Genomic DNA, 21,923 nt, shown 5'->3' on the forward strand with positions numbered 1-21,923 from the left:
TGACTGACACCATCCTATTCATTTCAGCAGAAACACCATGGAGTGAATGAACTGCTAATTTTCCCCTCAAGAGAGGGGCCTAGCAATCAAGGTGGGCCAGTAGATTGGCACCCACCACCACAGTGGTACGGAAGTCCCTCTGGGGCAAGGCTGGAGCAGGCTGGTAGGATCATGTTGTCGGGGAACTTTGTTTTGCTGCTTCCCACCCTATGCTGTGCCCGACCCCAGATACATAACTAGACAGAGTTTTATAAGAACTGTCTCCATTGGTTTTGACTTTGTAGTTGCTGCCTGTTGAAGCCAAGTTCCCTCTTTTTTTCTTTTGGGGCATCTTTTGAGTTTCTTCTCCTCCAGCAGTGAGAATCCCAGTGGACAGTATCTTCAGAAAAGGAGTAATGACAGCCCTGTAATTCTGCTTCTTTGCTCATATGATTCAGAAAGAACTATCCCTCTACCTCATACCTTTACCAAATCATGTCCATTTCCTCCCTTAATTTTTTTCCCCTATGAGGCAAGCTTTGGATCATTTTAGTGACTGACATCCCTTTGGGAACTTTGCCTCCTGCACAATCAGAACTGACCAGTTCATTCAAAAGATGGCCATGAAGCTCAGCAGGGTGGCATATGACAGCCAATAACAGCACTGCTACCATAGCATGTCAGGGCTAAAATAACTTTTCAGACCTTGGGGAGCAATGCCAGTCTGACGCTGAGGAGTTGAGATCCTGCCATGCGAATCATATCTTCAGAGAAGCAGAATTGCAGGTAAGTAATTTTTATTTTCCATACTACCCTCTTGTAATGCTAGATATTTTCGCATTTGCTGTTTGTGATTTGGCTGTACAGGTGAAATTCCTAGAGGAGCACATGCTTCTCTTATATAGTAGCTTTAGTCTATTGTATGCTGGTATTTAAGGACTGTGTAGATAGAATGTCCTCTTTTCCTCCGTTTTTTTCATTTAATTGTCGAAGTATGGAGGGCTCTTTATACTCGTATGGTCTTTTGGGCTTGGAGTTAGGACCATCTTGGAGGTTTCCTTTGTGGTAGTGGTGTTTATGGACCTTGCAAAGCTAATAGACTTAGAAGCTAAATTGCCTTAGGGATCTGCAAGGCAAGTAGGACATGGTCAGAGGCAGGTTAAGCATACACAAACACTGCTACCTTTTTTTTGTCTTGGCAAAATGTCCCAGCTCTTCCCTGGGGTGACTACCTCAAAGGGCAAGAAGGTGGATTGTGCTGGAGGTCTAGTCAGGTCTCTGCTGAACCTGCTGATTCAAGCCTGTAGTAATGCTGAATCTTGCAACGTTCCCTGGGCAGATGGTGACACATTCTAGCTGCCAGTGACCTGTGCTAGACTTGAACCCATACTCTAGAGGTGACAGGTTCTGGTGCTGGTGACCTAACCTCTAATTCTTGTCACCCCTATGTTAGGCCCATACAGTATTTCTTTGTGCACTGGTAGTCATTAGTGTTATATTCTGCTGCTATGGCAATATCTTGCTATCTCTTTTTCCCCCTGGAAGATCCAAAGGAGCCTGTTTCTGCTGTGGTTGTACATAGGGTATCACCCTTTAGATGTTGAGTTACCCCCTCCTTCCCTGGCTTTCTTTCTTTCTTGCTAATCTATCCACACTCTTTCCTGCTAAAGTTGCACATTCAGAGGATCACATGGGATCATCCTACCATGCAAGAGTCACCATATCACTGTGCAAGCATGATTTTCCATGGTGCATTGTCATACACACATCAGTACATGGCCTGACAAGCATCACACCATGAGGATGCTGTGTCAGCCCCAGAACAAATGCAAGACACCAATAATGCCCTGCCAGATCAAAAGAAGAACCGGTGGCTGCCCCATGCAACTCAGTGTGGGTGTCATCCTTCTGAGCTGCTCCCATATTACTTGTATTCACACTGTATTCACTGTTGTCTCTGAAAAGAGTTGCCCCAAAGTAATGGGGCTCCTACTGGTGCACTCCTTGAGGTCAGCACACAGCCTGATGGTCAAAACACAGGACTGCAATAAGATGTGAGTTCTGGTCCTGTCTCTGCCGCTTTTTCACTGCGTGGTCTTGGATGTGCCATGTCCCCTCTTTGGATGCTATTTGCCAAAGCTGCAGATAATAGAGGTAGGATGCATAAACAGCATTTGTTAGTGCCTCTGCAGTGCTTTGGGATCTTTATCTGGAAGATTGTGCCAAAGTAATTACTGGCAGTGATGAGACTGGCTATGCTGCACTGTGATTCTCATCACATTGCAGTCACTGCTGCTCTTCCTGAAGTCCCCCTAGCTCTACTCCATTAATGGCCGCTGCAGCTCCATGGAGCCTCTTTCCGATGCTAAAAGGAAATGAGGAAATAATTACAGAGTGGCCACCTGCAACCCATCGAGAGGAAAGGATCCATTCCCCCAACACGCTCCCTTTCAAAGATGTGAAAATGGTACGTTCAATTAAAATGGCCCCCTGCTGGGCCCTGCTGTCAGTTCCCAGAAGGGGCTGGGACAAATGGAGCTGCCAGGCTTGATGTAAGTCTGCAAGTTATTGCTGCACTTTACATTTTTATTGCAGCAGATGTTAGCCAAGAGAGGGGAAAAAATATGGCATAAGGTGACAGGCAGAGGCCATTCAAATATGCAGTGCTGCTGAGGCAGCCACTTGGATCTTGGACTGCATCTCCATGAAGTGCTGAGCACTGTGCACTGTTGTCTGCAATTCCAGGGCTGAGCTGAGATCATTGACCAGCCAGGTGAGGGATGGTGGGGATGCTTTGCGTGTTGGAGCAGTTCTTGGCTGTCCTGGAGAGCAGTTGTGGACAAAGGCGGGGTTTCTTTAATATGGATGCTCAGGGTTGATATCAGGGGTGAAGCCAGAGAAGGTGGGTATGGGAATATCAAAGCTGTGTTTATAAAGGACAGAGATAAGGACAAAAGTCACTTCCAGGGCCCTGGTTCTTCACTGCCTTGTGCCCTGTGTCATCTCTACCTCTATGCAATGTGATAGAAAAACATTGCACAAATGTTGCACAATCTGTGTTTCTCCTAAGATAAATGCTAACAAATGATTCAAGGCAGAGAACCAGCTCCCAGACCTCATGTCGCTTGAAAGCTCAAGTTTCCATGTCCAGGGTTTTGGCTGAGACCTCCATAAAGGTCAGAGCCATTTGTTAAATTTGTAGCCTAGTTCCGGCTCCAAATCTCATGATTTGTAGCTTCTGTATCTGGGGTTTCAGCTGTGGGCCCACCTCTCATTCAAAGGTTTGGTTGAGCCAAGCCCTCAAAACTTCAGGGGAGCCATCACTAAAGTATCCATTGCCCTTGTGATACTGGGGCTTGTAATCATGGGGAAATGGGCTGTATTTCCTGGGCTGTTTTCTGCTTTGAGTAGAGCCATGCAGCCTCTTTCACAGCATGATGGCGTTTGTGTTCTGGTCTGAGGAGCTGGAGATACAGCGGCAACAACCAAAGGAAAAGAGAAGCAGGAGGATGCTCCAAAGTTCAGGTCTCCCAGTTCTGTTCCAGCACAGAGGCAAAGGTTTGACAGGGCAGCAGCATGATTTTCTGACTGGCTCCCAAGCCCAGCCATCCTTTGTCAGAGAAGCATAAACTCTTGGCTTTAAAACTGAGCTTGGCTCAAGGCCTCCATCTCTCAGTGCTGTAACAAGGACAGGGCAAGGGAAAGCCTTTAGCTTTGGGTTTAAAGTGGTGTGTGTTAAGCCCCTTCTGCCAGTCCATTATCCAGGGGTGGGAGTTATTCTATAATGGAAGCAGGACACTGTAGGTATAAACAGTTGGTGCCCATGTTTTGAAAATTGGGACAAATGTGGCTTCTCAGGGTGTCCTGGTTGCTGGCAGACCACTCTCAAACATTTGCCCTTTCTCAAACATGTAACATTACATTAAACGGGACTGAAGCTACAGGTTTCCCTCACTGAAGACAGCTGCCATTTCTCCATAGCTTCCACGTAGAAGGGAGATTGCCCCTCGTAAAGGTGGTTGACATTGTCCATTGGTTGACATTTCCACTGGCTATCTGTAGTAGAAATACCTGCCTCTTGCACTTTACTGTTAGGAACCTGTAAGGGGATAGAGGAGAGATGGGGAAGCTCAGATGGTGCAGAGGAATACAGGACACTGAGGGGGTGTGGGGTGCAATAAGGACACTGAAGAAAGCAGGAGGGATGCTATGAGAGAGTCGAGGTCTAGGAGGCAGAGACAAAATGTGAGGATTAAGGAAAAATATCGGGGTCAGGAGAGTGCGGAGGGGACATATAAGGAGGGCAGGAAGCATGGTGATAAGAAAGAGAGGTGGAAGGAAACAAAATGGCTTCCTTTCCAGGGGCAGGGAGGGGAGCAGAGTTCCCAGCAAGGAGAAGCCAGTAAAGAGACTTCACGTGCACGTAAGGTTGGATTTCGGCCCTTTGGCACTCGCACGTGGCCTGGCTGCAGGCTGCTCACACCCACCAGGGCTCAACGATCAGCAACCAGACAGTGCGTCTGCTTTTTTTTTTTTTTAATGTAACTTCAGGATTTTGGGGGCACCTGGTAACCAGGCCTTGAGTGCCCCAGGGCCGCAGTCACCATTTCCCCAGCCTCCCCTCTCTGTCCTCTGCACCAGAGCCTTTAGGGCAGTCCCCTTTGTGCTTTTCTGGCAGTTAGTTTTGGATGCCTGGAGTGAGAGTGTGATGAGAGGACAGGGTCTCTGGTGCTTTTGGTGATGACCTGTGTCCTTCCTTCTCCGTTCCCACCCCTTTCACCCCCTCCCCCACCCCCAGGTTTCGTCAGTTTTGACAATCCAACTAGTGCTCAGGCAGCCATTCAGGCCATGAACGGCTTCCAGATCGGCATGAAGAGGCTAAAGGTCCAACTAAAGCGGCCAAAAGATGCTAACAGACCCTACTGACCCCTGCTCACCCTGGCCCTGCAAACAGGTAAGAGGCTGGCAGGCCAGACTGCCCCGACTGTGGTACAAGGGGGAGCGTGTGGGGGAAGAGTTCGGTGTTTTCACCAGATCATCTGTGCTTGCTGCCAGGAAGCCAGGGGACAGTACGGCATCTCCTGCCGTTTCGCTCGCATCTCGATGGGGTTGGCTTCTGTTGCTCTGTACAGCGCTGCCACCTGATGGAAAGCATTGGACCTGCTCAGCCTTCCCCAGATTCCCCACCCCGTGGTTCACAGAGCTGCTCTTTCAGCTCTGCGGAAGGAAGCATATTTGTTTCGACCTGGTAGTCTTGGGTTTAACTCAGCAGAAAGCAGTGTTGTCCAGGGACTAAGGGCATCAGGCGGTGACTCAGGAGACTTGGGCTCTGTTCCCGACTCTGCTGAGCAAGCTGCTTCCCTTTTCTGGACCTCAGTTGCCTCATCTGTAAAACAGAGATTGACACATTCCCCCCTTTTCAATATACATGGAGATTTACACATGCTAGAGAGCATTGCTGATGCGGCTGGCCACACAGTGCTTCGAAGGCGTCACATGCAGCCCCAAAGACTTGCAGAGTCCCTGATCGGGTGCTGCTCTAACAATGCCTGCCTGCGTGGGCAGAGGGCACAACCACCAGCCAGCCTGCCTGCCTGCAGGCCACAACGCAACCGAGACATGCTGTCTAGGAACGCATGGGACATCTGTCCTACTGGAACAAGACCTGCAGGATCTAGCTAAGGGCAGTGATGCACTTACACACAAGCTGACGGGATCCTGCCACAGAGAGGACTAGAAGCTCACTATTTGCCCAGGGTTGCTTCTTTTCCAGAGGACAAGCACTAGGTTACAAGCACTAGGTTTGCACTTGGCCCCATGGGGAACATACCAGCCACCCATTCTCACCGCTCTGTCACCCATCCTCCCCACCCCCTCTCACTTACAGCTGAGGCCACTTTCAAGTGGAGATGGGCTGAAGCTGCAGCATGTGGTTCAGAACTCAAGTGAGAGAAAGAATGGGGCGGCATTTGGATCCAAGGGTTTGGTTTGGATCTTCCTTCATTTGAAAGTGTGCCTGACCTTCCCCTCCCCAAATGGTGCCCCACCCTCCCCCAGGTCCTTCCAGCCAGAGACATCTGCTAAGGGCACTGGGTTTAGCAAAAGGCAAGCCCAATGTAAGGATATTTGAATCACACTGGATAAATTAAGATTTCACCTGACTCTTCCCTAAAACTCACACAGGCCAGAGGAACCCCTCACTAGTATAGAAACTAGAATATTCCTGTCCAGCAACCTTCCATCCTAAATGAAAATAGAAAACAGCCCCCTAGCCTCCTCACAGGTTTTGAAAGGCTCTGTCCACGTTTTCTTTTTTCCCCTTAATTTATTTTCAGGCACTTTGGGTTTCCCTGGCTCTGTTCAGAACAAGGAGACAGAAGACACCTCTATACCCCTGTCAGTTGAAACAGGAAGCAATGGGGAAAATCTAGCAAGACAGCGTGTTCTTGAATGATTTTTGAGCTTATGGCCTTAGCCTGTTTGTTTGAGCATCTGAAATGCAGACTCCAGTTATTGCCTAGCCTGTCCCTGATGACTATCATGAGCATAGGCAGTAATAACCAGGGGGAGTTATGGCTACCATCTTGTTACAAGCCTCTGGGGAGCATTTGTATCCCTGTTTATAGACTGGCCATGCACATACTGGACTCCCTCTTCCCTACAGGAGAAAGGGCAGTTTGACCCTCGGGTAAGACTGGTTGGAAAGTGGTGGGAGGGGAATAGGAGGCAGATTTCCACAGGAAATTTCAAATTTTTAGTGAAAAATCAAAATCTGAAATATTTTAGCTGAAGAAAACCTAAAATGCTGGCACAACTGAGAGTGGCTGATGGGAGCTGTATTTCAGGCCTCACGGTCCAACTGCTTCTCTCACAGTTTCCACCCTTGGCTAGGGCAGGTGCTGAATGATGGGAGATGAAGTCCAGGTTGGGAGCCTGGCATGTAGAAGAAAACAGGAGTCTGAAGCCCATTCATTTGGGGCTCTTACAAGATGCTGCAGTCAGACACTCAGGAAAGAAGACGAATTGTCAAAGACATGATGCTACCACATATCTGTTGAAGCACATCTAGCCCTCCCGTGGCATGCTTTCATTCAGAAGTACATTGGCTTTTGTTTTCTGTGGCTTAATCCTCCTTTACAACTTCAGTTGATTCATCTTAGCTTTTCCTGTGTTTCTGCCTGGAGAAGAGCTTCTAATGCCCAAGGGCTCATAACGTCTGGCCTGGCTGGTTTGTACGTGAAGCAACAATTGAATGTACTGCAGAAAACAAGTCCCGCTAGATTTTTGTCATACAATGTCTTTCCCAGGTGGCATCTAATCAAACATGGCAGAAGACACCTGACTTTTGCCCTTGCTTTGTGTAAATGGGAAAAAGTAACAGGAAAGTAATTACATTGTTGAACTGGAAAACTAATTCCCAAAGAAGGGCTCAGTGGTGGAGAGGAGGACTGTGGCATGACTGTCAGCTGTGGAGACTTGAACAGCTAAATCTGATTAGGGCACATCAACAAGAGCTTTGAAATTGTAGTCCCCAGTGGGTACATTGCTAGAGCACCGTACAGTTTGGTGTTGTTAGCAGGCTCTGAGCAGGGAATGGGTCAACAGCAAGGGAGGTGGAGAGGAGCAGTGGAGTAGAAAATGGAGCTACAGGTCAGGGACAAGATGCATGGAGAGAGCTGACTATGGTTCCTGGACTTGGACTATGAGGAGATGGGGGATACGCAGCTGTCACTATGATGGGAGCAGACTTGTTATGGGGACCCCAGGAGTGGAATATCCAAGCTGCTGCAGCTCAGATGCAAGGTGTATTGGGAGAGCTGAGTAGGAGACTAGGAAGTAACAACACTGGGAACTTTTAAGACCCCAGATTTATTGGAAGGCCATGGTCTCAGCCATCCAATGCAGTCTATACTGTCCATATCTATAGCTGGTCTGCTTTCCCCAGTGGCTTTTGTATGGTGAACTCAGGCTTCTGTGCAGGTTAGAAAAAAATTACAAGGGAGGCAGCAAGAAAAGTCACTGTTCCTATTATCCTAGCATCTTTCTAAGGCAGGATATGAGACAGCACGAGCTGCTGTGGCTAATGGCCACTGCCCAGAGACATATCATCAGAGGCTTCAGTGACTGCTAACACATATGCTGCTGACTCCATGCTCACCACTACATTCATGCTTTTCAGCTGGCCAGGGTGCTTTGTACCTGTCTCATGGTCCAGTGGGGCACACAAATGTCCTGCTGTTTGGCTCTGGAAACCTGTTTCTCCTACCCATCTACCATTCAGTCAGCAGAGCAGAGGGTCTGTGGACACACGCAAAGGAAGCACTGGTTAATATTTTCCATAGTTATCCCTGAAGACAAAAATCTTTCAAAACTGTGACCTGAGACTTCCAAGTTGGCTCCAGAGCAAGTGAAAGTTATGCCTGATCTACTCTGTGTGCCTTAAAAGATTAGTCTCTGCTATGCATCAGTGCAATTTGCAGGCATGAGTCTGAGCTTTTACTTACCCCTTGCCCAGGTTAGAGACAATGAAGTGGTACATGCAAAATGACTGTCTGCTTGTGAGTGGAGTCAGTTACCAATGAGCAGGTCAGTTCCAAGCACATCACCAGAGAGGGGAGCGAACTCCATCCCATGGGTGCATACTCCTCCCATCAGTGTCATTGGGTTTGTTCTCAGAACAGAATAGGTCCCATGGCCTTTGTGTTCCATGCTGTGGAGTCTTCTGTCCAAGTCTTATGTTGTTTCTTCATTTTTTCTGGTGTGACATGTAGCTTTGGGTGACCACAGTGACCTCAGGGGCAACTGGGATAGAAGATCAGTCAGTGGTGGTAATCAGCACAGCATTAGGGCTCCAAGCCAATGGCAGGAGTGTAGGACACCAAGGAGGTACTGTTTTCAAACATGGCTTAGCAGCAAAGCCCTTTGGAGCTCATATCACTTTGCTCCTAGGGCAGGGCTGTCCACCTGGTGGCCCAGGAGCTGCATACAGCCTCCCAAGGGTTAACCTGTGGCCTCTCAGGCTCCCCCGTCTCTGGGGACGGGGCAGAATGGCATGGCCCACAGGGCTGAGGGAGCCCACAGCCGGCAGGCTCGGGAGTACGCGGGGATCCCACACTGAGCAAGGACACCAGCATGATGCAGTGGGGGTCGGCCATTGCACAGTGTGGTCCCATGTGGCGCAGTGCGAGGGGACCGGTGCAGTGCAGCAGGAGGGCACCCACCACGCAGTGCAGGCTGGCCCAGATGTCATAGCATGGCATGTGGCCCCTGGAGCATGTGGCTGAATAGCCTGTGGCTCCCAGCCACTCAGAAGCTGGACAGCCCTGCCCTAGAACATCAACCCCATCCAGAGAGACTGTAGTTTAGGTAATTTGATTTGGTTGACTTGAATTTCCCAGGTAAAATCCCCTTCTCACCTTGCCCAAAACAGTCATGTGCTGCTGCTGGCCCTAGTTGAATACCTGCGTTCCTCTGCAGAGGTGATGACTAGATGAAACAATGCCATGTCTGACAGAGAAGGCCAGATCCCCAATTCGTTGACATTTAGTCTTGTCCAGCTTGGCAAATCCTGCAGCAGATTATTCACCAGCACTAATGTGAATGTTCAGACAAGCTGGTTTCAGTTCTGCTTGTGCCCATTTTGCATTTGTTTTCTGCAGATAACCTGGCCAGCTAATTTCCTGGCAAGGTAACAGCAAATCTTAAAGGGACTAGAGGCAAGAAAGCACAGCCAATTTCATACTCAGCCAGAGGCCTGATTCTAAGCATTATGCTCATCCAGTCAAAGGAGAGAAACAAGTACCATGTGACCGACAGATGTCCAATGGAGACATCTGAAGCTGACGCACTTGAAGCATGCATAACATGCACACAGCCCATGAGCAAGCCAGTGCCTGAAATTCACTTGCATACAAGATGCAGCGATTTGTTTCACACAGTGACACAAAAGCTGCGGACGCTGTGATTGGTTTGCTGACTGAAATCAGGCTCAGACAGAAGTCAGGTCCAGTTTACCTAGGACCCTTCAGAATGAAAGATGCTGCATCCACAGCATGATAATAATGGGCCCATTTTAAAATCAGCCTGTGATCTGGGGGCATATATTTGTAGGAGACCAGCTTTCCAAAGCAGTTTGTGGGCCTGGTTTTCAGAAGAACTGGAAATCTCTGCCTCCTGTTAACTTCTGCTGGAGGTGAGGGTCCTCCATTCTTTTGAAAATCAGGCCCTCCAAACCTCAACTTGGGTACCAAAAAAGGATTCACACCCCCTTACTCATTAGAGGCATTTTCACACTGGGGGAAAGTGTGGCTGGGGTGAGTCGGGGCAGGGAGGGGGCGTGCAGTGTTTATTGTCCCCCACTCCCAGGCTCTGAGCATCACGTTCGGTTGGTTACAGCTCTTTGTCTGCTGAGAGCAACATCAGTGTTTGGTCAAATGGAAGCTGACTGCGCACGTGGGGGCTCATATTAGCCACAAGGGAGTGTCAGGCAGCACCATAACCCGAGTCCAGCCCCTGGCAGGAAGCAGTGCCTGGGCCCCTAAGTCCAGCTGATGTTTGTGATGGGTCCCCTGAGGCCAGGAGTGCCATCAGCACAGGATTCTGTCAACAGTTCTGCACCCAGGCCCAAGAAGGAAAGTGTGACCAAAGTGACTCAAACCTTAAATGATTTTGGGCAGGGTCATGTCAGGTGTTGGCCAAGGTTTGCATACGGTTTCTCCAGGGAGAAGTAGCTCCTCTCACCTCTCCTCCAGCATCTCAATTTGTCTCCTCCCCACTTCCATGATCTGCCCTTGCCTACATCCTGTCTCATCCCCCATTGCACCCATGGTGAACCCTGCACTGTGGCCCTGTTATGTTGTCCTTTACCAAGGTCATCATGCCCACCTGGCCCTGAGTGCTGTGCCGGTTCTCTTCCAAGCTGGCTTCCTTTCTTTCTTACCCTCGTGACTTTCTTAACCTTCTCCCCAGACCTAACATGACCTCCCTACATATGCCATGTGCTCTCTATCTTTTCCTTGACCCCCCCTGCCTTGTCCTGTGCTCCTCACTCCTCCCCTCTGCCCACTCTCAGTGCTTGCTTCAAACAAGCCAGAACTACACAAATCAGACCACTCTCAAATACAGCGCATGTCACCTTGTCTTGCTTTAATGCCTCACTTGGCTTTCCCTTTGCATATCATCAGCTGGTTTAGTTCACATGTCTTATGAAGGCGCTCAGTTCTTTGGGCAGAGGATGGTGTCTCTTTAAATCTCAGCAAAGCACCAAAAAATGGTGTGGAGTGATGACAGCAGCAATTGACTTTGCATCTGCAGTTCCTCACCAGTGTGAGCCTTTGCATTGCAAGCCCTGGACCATTTTGGGGCTGCATGCCCAACTTCCTGTTGATCAACCTGTTTGGTACAAGGCTGCACAGGGGGCTGTGACAGACCCTTCCAATATAACCTCCCTCTAAGCAGCCTTAGTTTCATCCCCAGTAGTCTTAGGACTAGCATTCAGGTCATCTTCATGCAGGACTTGGACTTCCACTTTTCCTTGTCTTTTGACATCATTCACAAGTTTGCTGGAGGATTTTGAAGACGTGCTTCACTTTTGTAACAGTGCAATTAGTGTGATAGTCAGAGCAGGTTGGATGGGTGCACTGTATAGCTCCTTTCTGTGCCATGGTGTTCTTGTCCACACTCTTTCATTGCCCAGGTCAGTACCCATTTAAAACCTTCATGTCTTACGGTGAAGTGTCCACAACAGGCCATTCAGGGGAGAAGGGTGCTCCCTTTGTGCTTTTGCTAGATTCATCCCCAGGCTAGCCTTAGTCAGGAATGACCGCTTAAGCATCTGTTAATGGAAAATGCCCTGAAATTCTATCCAGCTTTTGTACACCAGTGGCCTCCAAAGAACTGATCTTATTTCAGTCTGGATCCATCTCAGAACCAATGTGGCCAAGGAAGGTTCAATGAGAGAGCAGCTGTTTCATGATCCTGCCATCTTCTCCATTAACAAGTCTCAGTGCAGACCCATGCGCTCTCCATTAGATGAGTACCTGGCACCATGGAGAGCTCAGCTCCAAGCACGCATTGATGGTGTGGGAGTGCCTGCCCTTTCCTTTTTGGATCCAGTCACTAATGGTGTGATCTGTCTCTGCCCTTGTTCTGTGTAGAACTCAGAGTTGACACACCATACTCAAACTCTTCCCTTGGGAGTGGAAGATCTCCCCTGACATCATCAGATCCCAAACGCCGAAGATCTCCTTTGGCACTTCTTGCCTTGATGCCTCAGATTTAATCCATGGGCCGCCAAGGCAGCATTAGTAACGTCTGAGGTAGGATTAGAGGAATCATTCCAATGGCTTTCAGATCTATAAGCCCCCCTGCAAGACCAGAACTAAGATGGGAGAGAAAACCATCCTTCCTCTCCTGGCACCTTGAAAACGTGTATCCAGGATGGCTCTGAGGTTATAGTTAGTCTTGTTCTTTGGATTTCTCCCTCCCCTCAAGAGTCTCCTAGAGACCACTTGCATTCATCATACCCCGGGGCTTCTATGGCACAAAGGACATTGTCTGGCTATCCAGCCAGAAACCATTCCCCTGAGAGGACTTCTGCTAAGTGAACTGTACTTCACGCATCTTCAGAGCACTCTCACTGCATCTCCCTGAAGCCTGCTTTCCTCTTTAGTGACAAGTCTGAAGAATGATCTTTGGAGTCTGGAAAGGTGGTGAAAGAATCAGATGACCCTAACGATCCTTGCAGAAGCTTCCCCTTTTCCCTTACCAGAAGGAAATGAAACCACACCATCCATGAGATGGCAAAGGAAGGCTGAATGGACATGGGGCTATGGGCCCTTCTGGCAGGACTACAACACTCCGGAGTGGTCAGAGGGAGAGAGGTCACAAAGTCTCTTCAGGGTCAGAAACCAGGCAAGACTGTTCATATAAACAAGGGACTCTTCACACTAGCCAAAGACTTCTAGTCCGGTCTGTCTTCACTCCCTTCTGTGACCTAGGGAAAGTATGCTGGGATGTGGAATGATAAAAATTAAGACAGTCTTATTCCAGCATAAGATATGGGGAGTGAGGGAGGCAGCTTTCTAGGTAGTAATGACCAGATACAGTTATCTAATATTGGCTGGCTCTCCAACCTTGAAAAATGATACCTAGCTCTTCTGTAGTGTTTTCCTCCATGGAGTCCAAGAGTTGTGTTCATCCAGACAAAAGAGAGAAACAAACGTCATATGACCAGCATGACATGCACATCATACATGACTCGGGTTGCAAGCTGTAGTGCTTTGGGGAAAGGGTGCATATTCTTTACCATGTCTTTCCTGGAGCCCCTTACCTGCTGGATAAAAACAGGCCACACAGTAGACTGGAATCAGAGAGTCATGGCTATCACTGTCAGTGTCTGTTGCCTTCTTCAGTAAATTGAATATCCAAGATGGTTGGGGGGGTCTTTTTTTTTTGCCTTTGAAGACAATGTCAAATAACCTCCATATTGTGTAAGAGCTGGCAGAGATCCTGCCTGTCTCTTGGGTTTATTCCTTATAGACTAAAATAAGCCTCTCCTGTACTCCTCCGGCCAATCCTGCTGCTTTCTTGGGTCATTTTTCGTCTCACACCAGTTTTTCACATTAATTTCTTTTCTCTGTAGTATCAGATCTAGAGTCTGAATGTGTGCTGTTGCCTGTGAGCCCTTGGTGATTTCCATCTTCCAGTCCAGCTTCTGTTCATCCTATTATAAAAAGGTTACTCCAGGGTAGGTCATGTCTATCCATCAGTATATAATCAGTTAGGAGCTTCAGAGACCCTTCATTTGAGCCTGTCTGGCAGGGTTTCTCCTTACCACCTTTCCTACAAAGTTGTTTTCCGAGAAGCCATTACATCAGATATGTGGCCAAGGTAAAAGACACTCATTTATGGCTGTCTTTGATGGCATCTGCTGAGGATAATACAGTACTGCACCATGCTTTGAATACTTCCATGAAGTGATTTCCATTAGACTGGTTAAGATGAAATTCTGTCTCTTTCTTCCCTCAACATCATGACTCACCAGATGAAGCAAAGCTGCATGCATCAGGTATTGAGAGGGTATTGTGTTATACCTGGAAAGAACAAAATCCTTTGCAGATTTTCAGGGTTATTGGTGGTATTTCAGAACAAGTCTAAGAGGAAATCAGTTTCTGTTCAGAGGCTGTATAAACAGATTAGACTCCGGATTCAACCCAGACCAAGCAGTGATTTATGGCCAACTGGTCAGGGAGCCTTCAGGCAATTTCCCAGAGCACTTTGCCTGCAACTCTGAACATCACAAAGCAGTTGCCTTGAGTGCCGTTCACACAAGACTGTCTTGACTAAGGTGCTAATGTTGAGAGAAAGTTCTTCTGAGCTTTGTTTAATGAAGGATTATTCCCCAGCCTTACTCCCGTGGGTTGCTAGCTGCTAGTCAGTTTGCCAAGTGTGAGGATCTGCAGAGACAGTCCCAGGTGGAGAAAGGATACGCACCTGTAACTAGTCTTTCTGCTGCTGGCTTACATTCCACCATCTCCATCCCTTCTCCTGAATGGGTGGAAGGGCTCTGCAAATGAGCATATCTGTGGAGCCATACATCTGGGTGACATGGTATTAGGGTTTGTGCCTTGCATCCCTGAGGGTGGGCACTTCAGAGACAGTGAATAGAGAGCTTCAGGTGAGTAACCTTACTTCATTTCATTCAACCTGATGTCCTTGTCCCATTCATGTTTCCATCCTTTCATGATCAAGCCTTCTAAACCTAGTTACAGCATGAAGTCTTCAGCTACTTTTACCTGCAGTCTAGGAAGCATGAGAACCCCAGTACGTCTGGCTACTCCTTGCTGGTCAATAGGTTGCAAAGTCATGACCAAGCTTAGACAACTGTTTGACTTCATTTCCCCTGTCCTAGTTGCCCAGCTAGAGAGAGAGCACGTTTCCCTCTCTGACTGGCATGCTTTGGGCAATGGATTCTTCACTTGCTGCATGTAAAACTGGAGTTCTGAATGTTGGCCCATAGCCAGAGGCCAGCAGCTGCATTTAATTTGTGCAAAATACATGACTTGCAACTTCCCTTTGGGTAGAAACATGAAGTTATGGATTGGAGAGACAGCCAGTCCCAGCATGCTTTGTTCAGCCTGGCAACATGGCCTCTCACCTCTAAAAGGAGCATGGCATGCCAGGCCCTGAAGGCTATGGCTTACACTGCTGAGCTAAAGCACTAGAGTTAAAGCATGGTGAGACTGCCTACCTCTCACTTTCCATGCATGTGAGCGGATCAGTCAGGGAGAGTCATTTTCCTGCTGGTGCTGACAGCTGGGAAGACTGAGCAGTGGTTTTCATAGCCCTTTATTAAGTATTTAGCAATGTTTCCTGGAAGAAAAAAACTGTAGCATACAACCTGGAGTCTTCCTTTGCCACCTGCTTCATGTTCAGAACTATTAATAAGCTAGTCTTGCTCTCTTTATTTAAATATTTTTGTTGTTGTTCAGTGTTCAGTTATTTCAGCAGAGAAACAGTGTGTCTGCTTTCTTGAGAAAATGGATTTAGGGCCTGGCTATCTGCATCCTGTCCCTAGTTCCTCCTCTGATTTACTGTGTGATCCTGGGTAGATGAGTTACCTCCTTTGTGCCTCATCTTCCCTCCCAGTGAGCAGAGTTAGACAACTCAAGCAAAAACAAGAAGCTTTGCATTTCAGAGTTGCATACATGACCATTCTTGGCAGACAAATAATAAATTTGCACGTAGATTTTCTAGGGGGATGATCTTGCCAGCTCACATCCAGTCAGGGAACAGAAATTATACCATTTATCTAACCAATCACAGCTGAGCATTATGGAAATGAGTAATTGTAGCCAAGCTGGACAATACAACATTCTCCAAAGGTATTTGCAAAGTAAATCCAAACACGAAAATAAATCCAAATGTTGGAGGATATTCAGAGAGATGTCATAAGTTAAAAAAGCCCAAATTCATCAGGTAACGTATTCATTTTTAATTATTCCCATAGCTTTAGCAATGGGGACAATAACGCTGATCTCTCCATAGGTCATGTGTGAGTGTCAGTTCATGAGTACAAAGCCTTGTGAGATGCTTAGAGGGAAAGGTGTTCGAGAAGGGCAGACATTGGTATGAGAGTCCTCAAAGGCACATTTTCTATTCTTGATCAACCACAAACAGGAATGAAACTGAAAAAACTCCATCAAACCAATTCATCTTTTTTTATGTTTTGTTTCCTCCAACCCAACCACTACTGTACCTAACCAGACCAGGCCAATCATTGCTCCAAGATGGCCCCACAGTTGCCTAGCAGCCCTCTAGCTGTTATTGGAGACCCAAACAAAATCTGTCCCTCCCAAATAAACCGAAACTGTAAGTGACTAACTCATGTTGTCATCGTCCTCTGCGATGACGCCATGTGGCTGGTTGTTACCTCGTTGCATGACTTGACGTTGAGTATTTGGTATCTCTCTCTATATATATCTTTATTTTTTCTGTATCAGTTCTTTTGTTTTGGCGATTGTGAAGTGCCGTATTGAAGCCCATGGTGGATAGTTATTGGAGTGCTGATTGGTCAGTCTTACTTAGTTGTGACCTTTGACCCCTTGAGCACCACTTCCTCCTCCTTTGCCCGTTCTTCTTTTCTCTCTGTTGTAATGTAACAATATCTGTATGTGTGTTTCACCTGCATTCACCATATGGCCATGATGACTGGGGAACTGTCATGATTGTTATGGACTCACCCTTGATTTTGATAGTATTTCTAAAAAGAAATGGTTTTCACTTAATTTTAGTTAGACATAACAAGTCTTGTATTTCCCTTTCTTTGAATCACCTTTTTTGTTTTTTACTTTGTAAAGTAGAATCTCAAAAAGAGAAAGAAAGCACTCAGGAATATCCCAGATGTTGATCCTTTGCTCTGAGTCGGAACCTGAAGTCTTGCATTTGTTTCCTGGATAGTCCTTCCCATCCCATGCAGGAGGTAGTTCATGAAAGAAAAGCAGAAAGTGACAGTAGAACTTATGGGGCAGAAGCTGGGAATTTTTAAAGGGTCTATAAGAATCTGGTGTCCAATGCAGAGGGTTTAGAACTCAACTCTTCACCCAGAGCTATTCCATCCTGAAAAGACATTGGATTGCCCTGCAAAGCATTCTGGTTAAATGAGAAAGGATAGAGCAGTCAGCCTTTGTGAATCCTCAGAGCTAGGAAGCCTAAATTCACAGTAGGAAAAAGTGCTAAATGAAATTTGTCAAAGATGCCTAAGTCTAAAACCTCAGTTGATTGCATTGACTTCACTGCAATTTCACCAGCAGAGAATTTGGCTTCTGATGTTTCTTTAATGCAGGACATTTTGCAGAGATGATAAACTAGAGGTAGTGACCTAGCTAAAGGGCCTACATGTTTCCTCACCAGAGTCACACAGATGCTCCTCCATACCACTTAACTAGTTAGCAAGGACCCCAGAGAAGTTAGATATGCGCTGGACTTTTCATATTCAGAGACCCAGCCTCAAATCCAGCTTCACTTCCAGGTGGCAACATGGTAAAGGGAACTCCATTTAACTCCTAAAAGACATTTCTCCACATGGCAAAAGCAATCATTTGCATAACATGAAGGAGGTCTGGTTTCAGGCAGACCAAGAACTGGCACAATAAGGGGAGCTACAGGTCGGAGCTGAGGTGGGGACTGAAGAGTGCATTAGCAGAAGAGTTGGTGGGTCAAGACTGAGATGTGTTCATTGGCAGATCTGAGTGGGGAGCCCATGGCTGGCAGAGTGAGGGCACTGCAAGTCCGAACTGAGGTGTACTGTGTGAGAGGAACCCAAGTCTGGAGTAACAGTGGGTGTTTCAGCTTAGGAGGGAAGAGCGCTGGTGGAGCTGGTCGGGCAGTAAGGCTGTAGGACATCCTTGAGTTGCCTTAGCAGAGCTGGCTGAGAGAAAGAAACCCACATTAGGAATATGACTATCCAGTAGTGCCCCATCCTCTGCTACCATAGTACTACAACTCGACATGTGTCATAGCCTTTCCCAGTGGGCTTCTCTGCATTTTACGTCCAGTGGCTTGGCAGATCCTCAGATGGCTTGGCAGATCTAACATACCCTTTGCTGTCTTGCAGGTTGGATGCCCTGCAGCGTTTGAAGAGTATTCCCCTTTTCCCAAGTGCAGTATCCAAACTTGTAACTCTCTTTCTTTGCAACATATAATGGATGAGGAGGAGGAGGAAGAAGAGGAACCAGTGGAGGAGAAGAAACACCGGTGAAAACAAAGAGAGCCATTTCGGTTGTATCTTTTCTTTTTCTTTTTTAATTTTCCAATTGATTTTGTTTGTTTCTTAACAAGAAGGGAAGGAAGGACGAATAGACAAAAGGAAGAGAGACACAACGATGTTGGACAAAGGCAAACAGGTGCAAAGATTTGCTTAAACTCTGAAACGGCGGCTGCTTGAGAAGACTTTGTGAATTCCTCATGTGGAAAAAGGCAGGATTCTTGAAAGGGATAAAAAACAAACCAGCCCAGGATTGTCAGCTGGGACAGCTCAGTTGCAAGGACAAAAACCTACCTTTTTAAAGCACTCATTTGCTGCTACAAATTTCAAAGGAGGAACTAGGAAAGAGGCTCCAAACGGATATAAACCAAAGCCAGTGGGAATGGACCAGGCTTGTATGTCTCACCTGGATAACATTTTGTTTAAAAGGGAAAAAGGAATTGATTTTTTTTCCACATCTGGCTGGAAAAAAACAGAAAAAGAAATCAAATGATAAGAGGATGTTGGACTTATAGAAGATATATATAAATAAGTATATATATATATATCTATATATATATATCTATATATATATATATATCTCCCATGGAGCAGGGCGGCGGGATCTGTTTCTCCCTGCCTGCTTGTCACTGGCACAGGGACATAGGATTACTTCTTTCAAGTCATATCATTCCTTAGAGTTTAGGGACCAAAGGACTATTGCTTTTTTAAATATATATATAAATAAATTAATTTAAAAAAAAACAAAAAGAAAAGAAAAAAGGTAAAAGTATCATGTAAAAGCTGCAAGCATTTCAAAGAGAAACACAAATCAAGGTAACTAAGAGGAACTTTGTTTGCAGTGTAGTGTGTTCCAGTGGCCTAGTGACTGCATAGGTGGTAGGAGTTCAAAGGAGTAAGTAGCTGGGGAATTTTTCTGAGGTTATGGAACGTGGAAAGATAGTATTTCTATTACAGCAGCCTCTTCTCCCCTCCCCTCCACCCACCCAGCAAAACAAAAAAAAGGGAAGCAAAGTTTGTGGTGCACTAAGAAAACTGGTCAAAAGATCTGATTTTATTTCCCCTAAGAACATCAAAGGAAAATCATTGCATCTGAAATTCTTCACAGAATATTTGGGCTTTCAAGAGACAAACTTGCAGTGAAAGCTATGGTTTGTTTTTAATCAAAGCATCCAGTTTCTCCCCAGTGGTAACGTTTCACTGTTGGTGAAGGTGTGTTTTGCATTTAAGAACTTTCAGTCAACATTTTTTTGACCAGTTTTTCCTTTTGCGGGAGTGATGAGGGTATTGCAACTTTAGCTAGCTAACAAAAACATTTATTGTCTGATTCTCATCTCATTTACACTGTGTATGAGAAGAGAATCAGACCCGTCAGCCTATACCTGCAGGGCCAAACCCAGCCCCGGTTACACCAGTGCATTAAAGTCATTCATTGCATTACCAGCAAAAGAATTTGGCTCAGAAGCTACAGATAGACTGAGATCTGTGAAGCATGATTATCTAATGCTCTAGCATGAGGCTTTATCAGACTATGCCAAACACATATGTGAAGCATACCACTTCTCCATGAGCTCACTCACACATGCAGCATCTCTCCTTTATCCCTTCACCAAGACTCAGATTTCCTGTCAGAAAGGGTCAAAAATATGCATCAGGATACATCTGCCCCTTGAACTTATCTCACTGATAGCTGCATTGCCCAAGGGAAAAAACATGCCAGTTAGTAATATCAATTTAAATATCAAGGGCTGGATTCTGCACTGATTTACACCCTCTGCCGTTCCAGCAGAGACAAATCAGCCTGCATGGGGCAACCGTCTAAGCTTATCTTGACCCATCAAGTTTAACTTAGGTCATAATTCATCCCTGAAGTAACTGCAACAGGCCACCTTTCCTTCCACTTTCATTGGTGTTAATCTAGAATAACACCCATGAATCCTATAGATTTATTCTCGATTTACAGGCAGTGGAACTAAGAGCAGACTCGATTCAGTTGACTTCAGTGGAGGCACATGTGGACAAGTTAGGATGTAGGTCTCTAGGAGATTGTTGTTACACAAGGATTATGAGGAATAATCCAAACCATCTGTGTTTCCTCCTTCTGGATGCCTGGTTACTCACACCTCCTTCTTGGGGTTCACAACATAAACAAGCCATCAGGATGGAAATACAGTTTCCTGTGGTCCCTGGTGGAAGAGTTTTGAATCTGTGATGAGAGGGATGAACAGACTCTGGGTTAGGTCCAGGCGGGTAGACCTCCAGTCCAACTCCCCTCAGTCCACAGGCAGTCCACATTGGCCTCATCATCAGGTTCAGGTGTTCAGGCCCACTTTCCCGGCTAATTCCCCATCCCTATTCCATATGTCCAGTACAATAGAAGCTCCTCCATGAAAGCTAATCTCTTGCCTTCCCTCACTTCCAGGTAAAGTTAAAAAACCACACACCAAACAGACTAGAGGGGGACCAATTTCAAGACCCCAGGAGACTCAGTTTCCTTGTGCCATTGAAATGTAGAGAGTCACAAGGAGAAAACTTGTTTTTACTGGAATCCATTAGAGTTTCATCATTGACTTCAATGAGTCCAGCATTCACTGTAGCTGTTAAGACCAGAAGGGGCAATTATGCTCTAGTCTGACCTCCTACATAGTAGAATTTCACCCCGTTATTTGTCTATCATACCCAATAATTTAGTAGATTAGTAAAAGCCAGTGCTCCGTTTCCCAGCCAACCATACATGCATGTAGGCATACCACTCTGTTTCCAGTGGAGACTCTCTGTGATTATCCCAGTTTTGGCCCTTGACCCCCCTTCTTTGAAATTCTTAGGAGTGGCTGACTTTATGTACCGTTCCTCCCTGCCACTGGGACAGCCTTTCCTTTGAGTCAAGAGGCCCTTTAAAATTCCACTTGTTCTACCAGCAGGCATTGTCCTTTTTCTAACCTGGACTTTCTTGTAATTTGATGGCATTACCCCTGCATAGCAGGAAAACCCTGTAGGACAGATGGGATCTTCAAGGGGAAGGACTGTAGCACCTGTGGGATCCTCAAGGAACAGGCATGTGGTTTTCCTTTCACCCATCTGCTGCTTTTCTTTCCTGTTGCCATAAGGCATCAGTTTGTGCCTTCCCATGTGCTTACCCTTGCCACTGTGAGCTTACCCCTGCCATCGTGAGAGCAGATGGAAGGAATCAGGCTAACATCCATAAAGTGAGATGATACAGAATCTAAAATTAGATAACTGAATTGTGGCCTGGTGTCTGCTCCTGGGGGATGAAGGAACGTCTCAAACCTCAAGGCAGGCAACTTTGTGGGATGGCTCAGTGCCTGACCCCCACTCTGCTTTAGCTCTCTGAGTACCCATTAGCATGTGAGTACCTTGCATACCCTGCAGTCCCTATGAGCACCACTCTGGGTGTCACCTTTCAGAGGACCCCTTGGCATGCAGTACAAAATCCATCACCATGGTCTGTAGGGCTTGGGTTTGTAAGCATCCCTCAATCCAGACCCACCTAACTACTTGCTGAGTCACAGGATATGTTATACAGCAGCTAAACGCCAAATATAGACACATTCAGACTCGTTTTATCCAGTTGCCCACCCTCTTTATACCACCAAAGCAGTAGCTTGGATTCACTGCTGTTATAGTTTCATAGTTTCATAGTTTCATAGATTTAGGGTTG

At 46.6% G+C, this 21,923-nt stretch overlaps 1 protein-coding gene across 6 annotated transcripts in view; it reads left to right on the forward strand.

The window, feature by feature from the left end:
* CELF6 (CUGBP, Elav-like family member 6) overlaps nt 1–19,248 on the forward strand; it is a 219,685-nt gene extending 200,437 nt beyond the window's left edge. For 5 of the 6 annotated variants that reach the window (XM_019504495.1, XM_019504496.1, XM_019504498.1 and 2 more), the window contains 2 exons: nt 4,778–4,933; nt 18,095–19,248. In XM_019504495.1, coding sequence (XP_019360040.1) covers nt 4,778–4,905 — 128 coding nt within the window. In that variant the 3' untranslated portion in view covers nt 4,906–4,933; nt 18,095–19,248. The remainder of the gene's footprint in view (nt 1–4,777; nt 4,934–18,094) is intronic. The other variant, XM_019504500.1, reaches the window with a different exon arrangement.
* Nucleotides 19,249–21,923: the final 2,675 nt, after the last annotated feature.

This window comes from Gavialis gangeticus, unplaced genomic scaffold, assembly GCF_001723915.1.
Source record: "Gavialis gangeticus isolate Ggan-Ray unplaced genomic scaffold, GavGan_comp1, whole genome shotgun sequence".
Taxonomy (NCBI): Eukaryota; Metazoa; Chordata; order Crocodylia; family Gavialidae; genus Gavialis; species Gavialis gangeticus.